General features: G+C 26.8%; 1 protein-coding gene across 3 annotated transcripts in view; it reads left to right on the top strand.

Moving 5' to 3' along the window:
* Positions 1-13,294, top strand: part of LOC111623203 (protein held out wings-like) — a 61,812-nt gene that overhangs the window by 36,261 nt on the left and 12,257 nt on the right. For all 3 annotated transcript variants that reach the window (XM_023365701.1, XM_023365700.1, XM_023365699.1), the window contains exons 2-3: positions 6,526-6,659; positions 8,901-9,017. In XM_023365701.1, the coding sequence (XP_023221469.1) occupies positions 6,526-6,659; positions 8,901-9,017 (251 nt within the window). The remainder of the gene's footprint in view (positions 1-6,525; positions 6,660-8,900; positions 9,018-13,294) is intronic.

Here is a 13,294-nt window from a genome sequence, read left to right as displayed (position 1 = left end):
GGGACTATTTTGTACGGGTAACTACACCACCACCGCATTTTTTATTAATTTTTTTTTCACACAACTGAATTTTGATCTTTTAAATTGAAATACCTGATTAAAGGGTGGCCGAAACTTTTCTCCGCCCCGGGCGGCTAACACCCACGGTACGCCACTGCGCATCTGAACTCGTCTATCAAAAAATTGGCGCATGGTATGCAAAAGGTTGGCCACCCCTGGTTTAGAAGAATAATAAAAATTTGACTTAAAGTGTCATTAAGAATTTAAAAACAATAACAAACAATGTAAATGAAATATTTATGAAAATATAAATTTGTATTTACTAATAAGTAATGCATTTTCATTTCTGCTGCTATACAGTTACAAAATTTCAAATCTTAACTCTAATTTTTAACAATAAATAAATCCAGAAAGTTATAATTTGAATTTTGTGTTTGAGAAGCAAAGTATATTATTTGGAGTTATTAAATTTATGTTCAGAATATGTTTAACAAATCTGTATGTTGTTAGTTCTTTAAATATCATTAGAAGATAGACCATGTCAAGAAGTATTTCTCTATATGTATATAATATGTAAAACATGAATTTTATATATATGATCATCAGCTCAAATCCAATTTATAGTTAAAGCTGAATTATTGGGCTACTGCCTAACTCTAGACAAATTTAGTATTTAATTAATTACATAGTCATATTATAGCCCGATAATTCAGCAGTTTCTTTCGCTCTAAGTTAAGTTAATTTTATTTAATCAAAATAAGATTTATCATAATAGATGATATAATACACACATTGAAAACTTTAAAGTATACACATATAATAAAAATATACTTTAATATTCATATTACTGTTTTGAACCTTCACAGTACAATTTTGTTGGTCGAATACTTGGTCCGAGAGGTATGACAGCTAAACAACTAGAACATGAAACTGGATGTAAAATAATGGTGAGGGGTAAAGGTTCCATGAGAGATAAAAAGAAAGTAAGTTGAAATTAATTTTAAAACTTATTAAATTTTTAATCAAAACTAATATTTTTTTAAATACCATTCAGTAACTGCAAAATTCATTTAATTTTTTTTTCTATTATATGTTATGTAAAGTAATGAAAACAAATCAAGGTGTAATATCAAGCATCTCTGTCAATATGTATGTTATGATATTACCAATTTCTTGTTTCAACCAGGGTTTTTCCAATTGTTGCTCGTATTTAAAAATCATTGTGGCAGTAGAATACTTATTATTTTTCCTTCTTATCATCATGTTAAAATTTTTGAATATTTGAATTTAGTTCTCGTAATTAAAATTCCTAAATTTTAGTTGATTGTCATTTCAGTTTATGCCTAAACCAGGAATCTTTCAGATTATTCATTCGAGAGGTTGCGGCTGACATTTTCAATGCGAAAATGTGTATGTCAGACACTCGGCGCCATCTTCCCGTAGGCCTAGAAGTTTGACAACGGTGTTTGGAACGTTGAGCATGATTCCATTGATGTTTGAAACGCCATTGTCAAACTTCTAGGCCTACGGGAAGATGGCGCCGAACGTCTGACGTACACATTTTCGCATTGAAAATGTCGGTTGCAACCTCCCTAATATTTAATGAAATCAAGAAATTGTCTTTCAAGATTTAAATTTAATTCTGTGTAGGGATTATAATTTATCCATTGTTTCTTGGTTTTAGTTTGATTTATTATATTAACTGTCAAAGTTTTTTATTGATGAATTTTTTTTCCCAGTCTTACACAAAATATTTTCCAGCTAGGGATAATTTTTTTTAGATTTACCTTTTACCTATCATAGTAATTTCATTTCTTATCTAATACATTGGTTTAGGTCAGGTCATCTGGCAATTTGTTTGGAGGTATCAGATTATTTAAATAATTTCAAATCTCAACATTTTACAAGATATCTGTTATGGTCTTGCATCACCTGGAAACAGTTGTCCAATTATGTTTATTTACTAGATTGGTCATTTTAGATTCAATACAATTTTCTATTAATAAAATAACCAATTTAACATATTTTTTCTTTCTTCAATTAATAAATTTTTTTACAATATGGAAAAATTGAAGTTTGTTCTTATGAATGGTTCAATTGAAAATTCCTCCATACTAGACAACGAAAGGACTATCTATCTATCTACATACTTGACATCCATTGCTGATCTACTAAAATGTAGTAGAAATAAATGTCATGAAAAATGCGTGTAGCACTGTTTGCTATGAAATAATAAAATTTTGAAATTTTATTTCATAGTAAATACGTGTTATATAGTAATTACAAAATTCTGATTTTTATTTGTTAAAAATAGAAAAAAATACGTTGTACTAATAATCTGTTTCAATATACATTAGAGAAACTTTTTAAAAAAACAAAAGTAAGATTTGAGCCTACAGCACAGAGCTATGCTAGTTAACAAATTATCATATAATATGATATATAAAAGAATATGAAAAATTTTAAATTCATTTTTCTTGCAAACATTTTAAGCTCTTCAGCTTAAAATCTTGCATTTAACAGTGCAGAATAACAAAGCATAGAACATATAAATTGGAACAAATTCAAAATTAAAATTTAGAACATTTATAATAAATTTTTGTATAAAATTAAAAGAAATACAAAAGAAGTATAAAAAGAAATTAAAAAAAAACTAAAAATGAAAAGTAAGAAAAGTTGTACTAATTCAAGAACAACCAATTAGGTAAACTTTGTTATTCATCTGTTTGGATCAGCCTTATTATATTATTAATATGCAGGATGCATATGAATTTGGCAATGTGTAGATATAATTGGAGTTCACCAACCATATCCAACCATTGCCAAATTCATATGCATCCTGCATATTAATTAATAATATAATAATGCTGATATAAAATTGCTCTAAAAATTATTATTGAAGCATGACCATATCATTTCTTAACATTGATTTGTTTCATAATTCTGACTAATTGTCATTTAGTATAATCCTGTTTATATTTTAAAAATAGACTTAAATGTTCATATGGAAAGAAAATCAAGGGAGATAATAGCATCTTACTAGCATTTATACAAGAGAAGAAATTACATCAGAGTATAAGATAGATGTTTATGTGCAAATAAGTGTGGTTTCTGTATCTTTAACTAGTTCATCTTAACTGAAATAAAAGAAAAATGAAAGGTTTATGAAATCTCAAATTTTCACGAAAGATCCAATGGATTTGTTGATGGTCAAGGTTTTTAGATCAAACTATTTTCCAGAAGAGTTATAATACAAGGTATCATTTAGAGCAGTAGTACCAAGATTTCCTGGAATGGTCATAACTCAAAGTAAGATGACCACTTACACCAATTTATAGCAAAACATTTTCACCTATTATTTATATGAAAATAAGCTATATGTAATTATTTGAAAAAGGTTTTACATAGGATTCCATATACTATTACTTGCTCTATAAATGTTACAAATTCATTGACTGGGATAACTCCCACAAACATCAATGTATTAACAATATGTAACTATGTTAACTAACTACCTTCTGTTTATATTGGAGATTTAATTATATTAAGATTGACATATTACATTATATGTGGAAGTTAATGCAACATTACCTTCTATTTATAATGTAATATGTCAAAAATGCAAGTTTACTCATACACTTGAGTTCTTGGATATTATTGTACATAATCTTTCTGATGGAATGATGACAGTTTTATCAGATATTTGTCTTTGTGTGATAGCAATGGGCTTCTCATAAACAGGTGTTGCAACTGAAATAGTTGTGGGTTGAGGCACAAATAAAAAAAAACTTGTAAATACATCTTAATGATTGTTTGATATTTGTATAATGTGAAATGATGCATAGTATACCAATGGTTTTATAGATGACATTAAGAACAAGGTAATAAGTATTAGGTTAAATTTAGAACAGTGTATTTATAAATTATTTATACATATATTATTTTCAAATTAAATAATGCTTATGGTACTAAGGTATATCAAAGATCTGACATTTATACTATCATACATACACTGGAAAACATATGATTTATTACAAATTTGCTGCTTCTTGTAGTCTGCTTGTTTGTGTCTTCTTGTGCTCAATATTACATATCAATAGAGAGAGAGAACTAAATGGAATCCGATAAATAGCTAATGAGCATGGTTTCTCTAAAAATAATAATCATGATCTAGTTAAAACTTAAAATACAATGTAGTAAAAACTAGTAGTAAAAGATTTGATAGGATATTGGCAACATTTTTGCCAATAACCAAGACCTTTAAAGGCATGCCAGTGGATATTATTAAATTTCATGATTAAAAACAATAATAAACTATACTGGAATTAGAATAATTATAAAAAACACCACCTTTTTAATCATCCGGCAAACCAAGTTTTTTACATTATTAAATATTTTTCTAATAAAATAAAGACACTGAATNGTGTACATTCTGTTGACGTACTCTATTAAAATGCAATCAAAAATGCAAAAAACCGCATTTAAAATAGTATAAATAGAAGCAGAGTTCTTTACGGTAAGCCTTCTCCGTAAGGCTTACCGTAAAGAACTGTCCATCCCCCATGTTTAACGGAATAATATACAGCCTATATCAACCCTGAAGTTCCATTCTAAATATTGGTGAAAAAATTTTTGAAATCAGATGAGTAGTTTTGGAGATTACCTGCTGCATCTAAACTTACATACATACAAACATACAAACATTACCTCTTTATTATATTAGTATAGATTAAATTATGATGTGTAAAGATTTAAATTTTGGCTGGTAAATAAAATAGTTACTTTTTACATGATTTTCAACATATTATTCTGACTTGGACTCAGTCTACTTTCAATTTGACAAACTATTTAGTAAAAAAAAATGATTTCACTTTCCAGTAACTTTCAGTCAACAAATAGTTTACAAATACAATTCTTCAGTAAAATGTAGGGGTGTTTTTTAAATAAAATATATCTTTAAGTAAATACAAAATATAAAACATGGCCAACGGTATTACATTTAATTAGGTAATTATTAAATGTAATACCATCAACCATGTTTTATATTTACTTAAACACGTATTTTATGTGAAGATGGTGATAACACTAGAGGACATTTTTTACTATATTTGCATTTTATTGCAGAGGCAGTTACCTCAAAAGAAAGGTTGCCTCCGTGTTTGTGAAATTGTGGACTGTCAGATGGAGCAAACGATGGATGAATAACGGAAGCAAAGTATTTTATCTTTGTTAAACGTTGCAATTTTATATTTGTTTATACAATTACAGTAAATGTAAAATATATCTTGTCACTTCTTAAATTTTGTATTACTTCATTTTCTCCTTTTTGATTTGTCAACTAAATTGTATAGGAAATACATTCTTGCTTTATTCAGAGAATCAAAGGTTTCTTTATCACATCTTACAGCTTGAAAGACTAGCTTTTATTTGTTGTTTTAATTCAAGCTTTTTTTCAACTTCTCTCTTTATACTATTAACAAAGCTTAATGACTCCATTTGTTTTGTTTATTGTTCCTATGGTATTTTTTTTGTTCATTGTTTCAATCATTAAGTATTTTGAATTTATCTTATACATTATAAAAAGTTAAAGCTTAACTTTAAGCAATCTGTAACATTATAAACATGTTAGATTCAAAATTATACTGAAAAGACAAACATTTTGTGAGGGAATGTAAGTTTATTAATCCAATATACATATTTTTCTTAAGTATCAGGTACAGTAATTTTTCTGCAAGAAATAAAATAATGAATATTATATATTTAAATATTTTCTAAAATGTGAAGAACAAAGCCTATTGTAATGAAGAGAGTATTTAAAATTTTATTTTTATCAAAAAATTATATATTTTTAATTCTGTTGTTTTTAAACAAATTGCCACGTTTTTAAATATTCCATCAAATAATTTAATATCGTAAGAACGTTTTTGATCGTCTTTAACAATCTTCATCGGTTAAATAATAAAGTAAAAAGAACATTAAAGAAATAGAACTTAAATTAAAATTACGAAAAAATAATAACTGTGCATGCGTATGTATTATTTTTTTCTTTTATCATTTAACTGATGAAGATCGTTAAATACGATTGAAAACGTTCTTATGATATTAAATTATTTGCTGGAATATTTAAAAAGGTGGTAATTTGTTTAATTTTTCTAGTTTCAGTATAAGTTAATGTTATTTTTACTTCTTGAACGTGTATATTTAAAATATCCAACAATAATAATTTAGAAATTTCAATAATTTGAAAACATTTGAATATTTATATAAACATAGCTCATTTAGACAATAAAACAGTAATTAAATTTATTGTTGTTGTAAATATTTTCAAGAAATTACTCAATAATTTTAAAACAGTTTACAATGCAAAATTTCTTAATGTATTTAGAAAACAAGGATATATTTTGATCAAAAAGATATTTAACTGAATTTTTGCATAATAAATAAACTAACATTACTCTAACCAGCTTGATTAATAATGCATGATTATTTTAATAAATGGTAAACAACAGCACTTTATTATTACAGAAATAGGGAGGGTCAGAAGTTCATTATTCCAGATAAATGGAACAAAAAAGGATCCTCTTATTCTTCCAGATCCAGATGGCCCTATCATCACTCTTTCAGAAAAGGTTTATGTACCTGTTAAAGATCACCCAGATGTGAGTATTTTGCTTGTTACTAAAATTTTAACAAACTAAAATTAACTTATTCTACTGAATAAATAATGATGTGCAAATAATTAAATGGCAGACCAGAAAAATACAAATTTTAATTTTTGACTTTCAGGAGTTTTTAAACAAATAAATATTTTTAAGTGCAAAAGGATTTGAATATAAAAAAAAATTTAATTTTATTCTTAAGGAGAGTTTGCAAAGATTTTAAATACGATAAATCTGTTACTAAAACATTAAAAAAAATGGATTATTTTATTAAAGTTATTGTGATTTAACATATAAAATTTTGAAAAATATCAATAAAAAGCAATTTCACGAATATCAAGACATGCCAGTGACCAAAAAAGTTTGGTTTTTTGTGACAGTGGCTGTTGCAAAAACTACACAAATACTAATACTACCTGCTACTACAATTATGTAGAATTAAAACACTTTCTTTCATTTCTACTTAAACTTTATATTTAATTCTTATTAGATTTTATTTAATAATGAAAACAAAATAAGTATTAAATAAATTATTAATTGCAGTATGGGTTGATATATAACTCAGATTTAAAATCTAATTAAATATAATTGAATTTTTAATTCTAGAATTAATTTCATTCAGTTTTTGATTTAAAATGAGATATTTGTTTAATTATTAAAGAGGTTGGTTGAAATGGAAAACTAAAGTATTTTTACTGTTATTTTTCATAATTTTTAAATAATTCAAATGTAGATGTTAATTTTAATTACATTTGTTGTTTTTGTAATTTTAAAATTTTAAGATAAATTATGACTTAAAATAGACCTTTTTATATGTATGCATTTTAACAAAATTATTACATTTGTTTTAAAGTTAAATAACTGATCTTATTTTTAGCATTCATTTTCTTCAATGATTTTTCTAAGGTAATGTAAGACACAAAATCATCAAAAATAGAGTTAGATTCAATTAAACAGTAATTAACTTAAGGTTTAGAACAGGGGTGGCCAAACCGTGGCGCATGCGCCAAACTTGGCGCATTGGACGATTACAAGTGGCGCTTTAGTCAGTTCTGAGCAACATTGCCAGATTTGGCTTCTTTGCAATTAAGAATATTACATAGAAAATTAATTTTTTATAGTCTGTCTTGGCAAGTTCATTTGTTGCACAATTCGTTGCAATCAACTTTACAGATAAAATGAGTGTTCTCCACATAGTAAATTACAGTGTATGCATGTATGTTTATTTTCGATCAGTGCATAGGCGTCTAAATGACAGTGCTACCGTCCGGACAGTCCACGAGTCGGTTGGACTGCTACACCTGTTGACCTTTTTTTTTTTTTTTTTTTACGATTCACGATACATTCGCAATCGTGTATGCCACTAATGTCAAACGGGACTATTTTGTACGGGTAACTACACCACCACCGCATTTTTTATTAATTTTTTTTTCACACAACTGAATTTTGATCTTTTAAATTGAAATACCTGATTAAAGGGTGGCCGAAACTTTTCTCCGCCCCGGGCGGCTAACACCCACGGTACGCCACTGCGCATCTGAACTCGTCTATCAAAAAATTGGCGCATGGTATGCAAAAGGTTGGCCACCCCTGGTTTAGAAGAATAATAAAAATTTGACTTAAAGTGTCATTAAGAATTTAAAAACAATAACAAACAATGTAAATGAAATATTTATGAAAATATAAATTTGTATTTACTAATAAGTAATGCATTTTCATTTCTGCTGCTATACAGTTACAAAATTTCAAATCTTAACTCTAATTTTTAACAATAAATAAATCCAGAAAGTTATAATTTGAATTTTGTGTTTGAGAAGCAAAGTATATTATTTGGAGTTATTAAATTTATGTTCAGAATATGTTTAACAAATCTGTATGTTGTTAGTTCTTTAAATATCATTAGAAGATAGACCATGTCAAGAAGTATTTCTCTATATGTATATAATATGTAAAACATGAATTTTATATATATGATCATCAGCTCAAATCCAATTTATAGTTAAAGCTGAATTATTGGGCTACTGCCTAACTCTAGACAAATTTAGTATTTAATTAATTACATAGTCATATTATAGCCCGATAATTCAGCAGTTTGTTTCGCTCTAAGTTAAGTTAATTTTATTTAATCAAAATAAGATTTATCATAATAGATGATATAATACACACATTGAAAACTTTAAAGTATACACATATAATAAAAATATACTTTAATATTCATATTACTGTTTTGAACCTTCACAGTACAATTTTGTTGGTCGAATACTTGGTCCGAGAGGTATGACAGCTAAACAACTAGAACATGAAACTGGATGTAAAATAATGGTGAGGGGTAAAGGTTCCATGAGAGATAAAAAGAAAGTAAGTTGAAATTAATTTTAAAACTTATTAAATTTTTAATCAAAACTAATATTTTTTTAAATACCATTCAGTAACTGCAAAATTCATTTAATTTTTTTTTCTATTATATGTTATGTAAAGTAATGAAAACAAATCAAGGTGTAATATCAAGCATCTCTGTCAATATGTATGTTATGATATTACCAATTTCTTGTTTCAACCAGGGTTTTTCCAATTGTTGCTCGTATTTAAAAATCATTGTGGCAGTAGAATACTTATTATTTTTCCTTCTTATCATCATGTTAAAATTTTTGAATATTTGAATTTAGTTCTCGTAATTAAAATTCCTAAATTTTAGTTGATTGTCATTTCAGTTTATGCCTAAACCAGGAATCTTTCAGATTATTCATTCGAGAGGTTGCGGCTGACATTTTCAATGCGAAAATGTGTATGTCAGACACTCGGCGCCATCTTCCCGTAGGCCTAGAAGTTTGACAACGGTGTTTGGAACGTTGAGCATGATTCCATTGATGTTTGAAACGCCATTGTCAAACTTCTAGGCCTACGGGAAGATGGCGCCGAACGTCTGACGTACACATTTTCGCATTGAAAATGTCGGTTGCAACCTCCCTAATATTTAATGAAATCAAGAAATTGTCTTTCAAGATTTAAATTTAATTCTGTGTAGGGATTATAATTTATCCATTGTTTCTTGGTTTTAGTTTGATTTATTATATTAACTGTCAAAGTTTTTTATTGATGAATTTTTTTTCCCAGTCTTACACAAAATATTTTCCAGCTAGGGATAATTTTTTTTAGATTTACCTTTTACCTATCATAGTAATTTCATTTCTTATCTAATACATTGGTTTAGGTCAGGTCATCTGGCAATTTGTTTGGAGGTATCAGATTATTTAAATAATTTCAAATCTCAACATTTTACAAGATATCTGTTATGGTCTTGCATCACCTGGAAACAGTTGTCCAATTATGTTTATTTACTAGATTGGTCATTTTAGATTCAATACAATTTTCTATTAATAAAATAACCAATTTAACATATTTTTTCTTTCTTCAATTAATAAATTTTTTTACAATATGGAAAAATTGAAGTTTGTTCTTATGAATGGTTCAATTGAAAATTCCTCCATACTAGACAACGAAAGGACTATCTATCTATCTACATACTTGACATCCATTGCTGATCTACTAAAATGTAGTAGAAATAAATGTCATGAAAAATGCGTGTAGCACTGTTTGCTATGAAATAATAAAATTTTGAAATTTTATTTCATAGTAAATACGTGTTATATAGTAATTACAAAATTCTGATTTTTATTTGTTAAAAATAGAAAAAAATACGTTGTACTAATAATCTGTTTCAATATACATTAGAGAAACTTTTTAAAAAAACAAAAGTAAGATTTGAGCCTACAGCACAGAGCTATGCTAGTTAACAAATTATCATATAATATGATATATAAAAGAATATGAAAAATTTTAAATTCATTTTTCTTGCAAACATTTTAAGCTCTTCAGCTTAAAATCTTGCATTTAACAGTGCAGAATAACAAAGCATAGAACATATAAATTGGAACAAATTCAAAATTAAAATTTAGAACATTTATAATAAATTTTTGTATAAAATTAAAAGAAATACAAAAGAAGTATAAAAAGAAATTAAAAAAAAACTAAAAATGAAAAGTAAGAAAAGTTGTACTAATTCAAGAACAACCAATTAGGTAAACTTTGTTATTCATCTGTTTGGATCAGCCTTATTATATTATTAATATGCAGGATGCATATGAATTTGGCAATGTGTAGATATAATTGGAGTTCACCAACCATATCCAACCATTGCCAAATTCATATGCATCCTGCATATTAATTAATAATATAATAATGCTGATATAAAATTGCTCTAAAAATTATTATTGAAGCATGACCATATCATTTCTTAACATTGATTTGTTTCATAATTCTGACTAATTGTCATTTAGTATAATCCTGTTTATATTTTAAAAATAGACTTAAATGTTCATATGGAAAGAAAATCAAGGGAGATAATAGCATCTTACTAGCATTTATACAAGAGAAGAAATTACATCAGAGTATAAGATAGATGTTTATGTGCAAATAAGTGTGGTTTCTGTATCTTTAACTAGTTCATCTTAACTGAAATAAAAGAAAAATGAAAGGTTTATGAAATCTCAAATTTTCACGAAAGATCCAATGGATTTGTTGATGGTCAAGGTTTTTAGATCAAACTATTTTCCAGAAGAGTTATAATACAAGGTATCATTTAGAGCAGTAGTACCAAGATTTCCTGGAATGGTCATAACTCAAAGTAAGATGACCACTTACACCAATTTATAGCAAAACATTTTCACCTATTATTTATATGAAAATAAGCTATATGTAATTATTTGAAAAAGGTTTTACATAGGATTCCATATACTATTACTTGCTCTATAAATGTTACAAATTCATTGACTGGGATAACTCCCACAAACATCAATGTATTAACAATATGTAACTATGTTAACTAACTACCTTCTGTTTATATTGGAGATTTAATTATATTAAGATTGACATATTACATTATATGTGGAAGTTAATGCAACATTACCTTCTATTTATAATGTAATATGTCAAAAATGCAAGTTTACTCATACACTTGAGTTCTTGGATATTATTGTACATAATCTTTCTGATGGAATGATGACAGTTTTATCAGATATTTGTCTTTGTGTGATAGCAATGGGCTTCTCATAAACAGGTGTTGCAACTGAAATAGTTGTGGGTTGAGGCACAAATAAAAAAAAACTTGTAAATACATCTTAATGATTGTTTGATATTTGTATAATGTGAAATGATGCATAGTATACCAATGGTTTTATAGATGACATTAAGAACAAGGTAATAAGTATTAGGTTAAATTTAGAACAGTGTATTTATAAATTATTTATACATATATTATTTTCAAATTAAATAATGCTTATGGTACTAAGGTATATCAAAGATCTGACATTTATACTATCATACATACACTGGAAAACATATGATTTATTACAAATTTGCTGCTTCTTGTAGTCTGCTTGTTTGTGTCTTCTTGTGCTCAATATTACATATCAATAGAGAGAGAGAACTAAATGGAATCCGATAAATAGCTAATGAGCATGGTTTCTCTAAAAATAATAATCATGATCTAGTTAAAACTTAAAATACAATGTAGTAAAAACTAGTAGTAAAAGATTTGATAGGATATTGGCAACATTTTTGCCAATAACCAAGACCTTTAAAGGCATGCCAGTGGATATTATTAAATTTCATGATTAAAAACAATAATAAACTATACTGGAATTAGAATAATTATAAAAAACACCACCTTTTTAATCATCCGGCAAACCAAGTTTTTTACATTATTAAATATTTTTCTAATAAAATAAAGACACTGAATTCAGCATTACATGCATACGTTTTTTATCGCAAGCACTTTCGACAAACTTATAGTTGTCATCCTTGGGTGAATACAGAGATTTACCGAAAAATTAAACGAAATAATCCAATGTACAATAGAATGCATAAAATGACTATAAGTTCGTTGAAAGTGCTTGCGATAAAAAATGTATGCATGTAACGCTGAACTCAGTGTCTTTATTTTATTATACAATATTTTGGCGTGATAGTCATCCTATTGATTACTAAATATTTTTTCTGGATGATTAAAAAGGTGTTGTTTTTTATAATTATTCCATGATTAGATAGATTGTATGATCTTACATTCAGATGAAGCTAGAACAGATAATTTAGGTGAAGTTGATATGTATGTGATAAGATTATTAATAAGCAAGAAGATTGATCTAATTGTGAAATCAATATAATATGAATCTCCCAGGAAAATTAAAGAACATTACTTTGTTTCTAAAGTGATAAAAACCAGTGCTTCCTCCTTCACTATATGGGCCTTACTTGACAGAGGGACAAAAATATGGAAAAAAATCAGTGTTAATTAAAGAATAGTATGATGATATCTTAAGAATTTTACAGCAGTTTTACATCTGTTTGGATCAGCCTTATTATATTATTAATATAAGGATGCATATGAATTTGGCAATGGGTGGATATAATTGGAGAACTGTTGATGATTCTTTCTGCACAAGACAGGTAAATTTTGCTATCAATCAAATTTATATTTGATTGATCTTGAATTAGTACAAAAATTTCTTTTCTCTTCATATTTTAAGCTAATTTTTTAATTTTGACTTATTTCATATATTCTTTTGTATTTCTTCTAA

The sequence above is a fragment of the Centruroides sculpturatus genome, unplaced genomic scaffold, assembly GCF_000671375.1.
Source record: "Centruroides sculpturatus isolate CEXI.00-Female unplaced genomic scaffold, Cexi_2.0 scaffold8, whole genome shotgun sequence".
In the NCBI taxonomy this organism is placed as follows: domain Eukaryota; kingdom Metazoa; phylum Arthropoda; class Arachnida; order Scorpiones; family Buthidae; genus Centruroides; species Centruroides sculpturatus.
The sequence above is the reverse complement of the archived record's forward strand: the minus strand, read 5'-3'. Positions and strand labels throughout refer to the sequence as shown.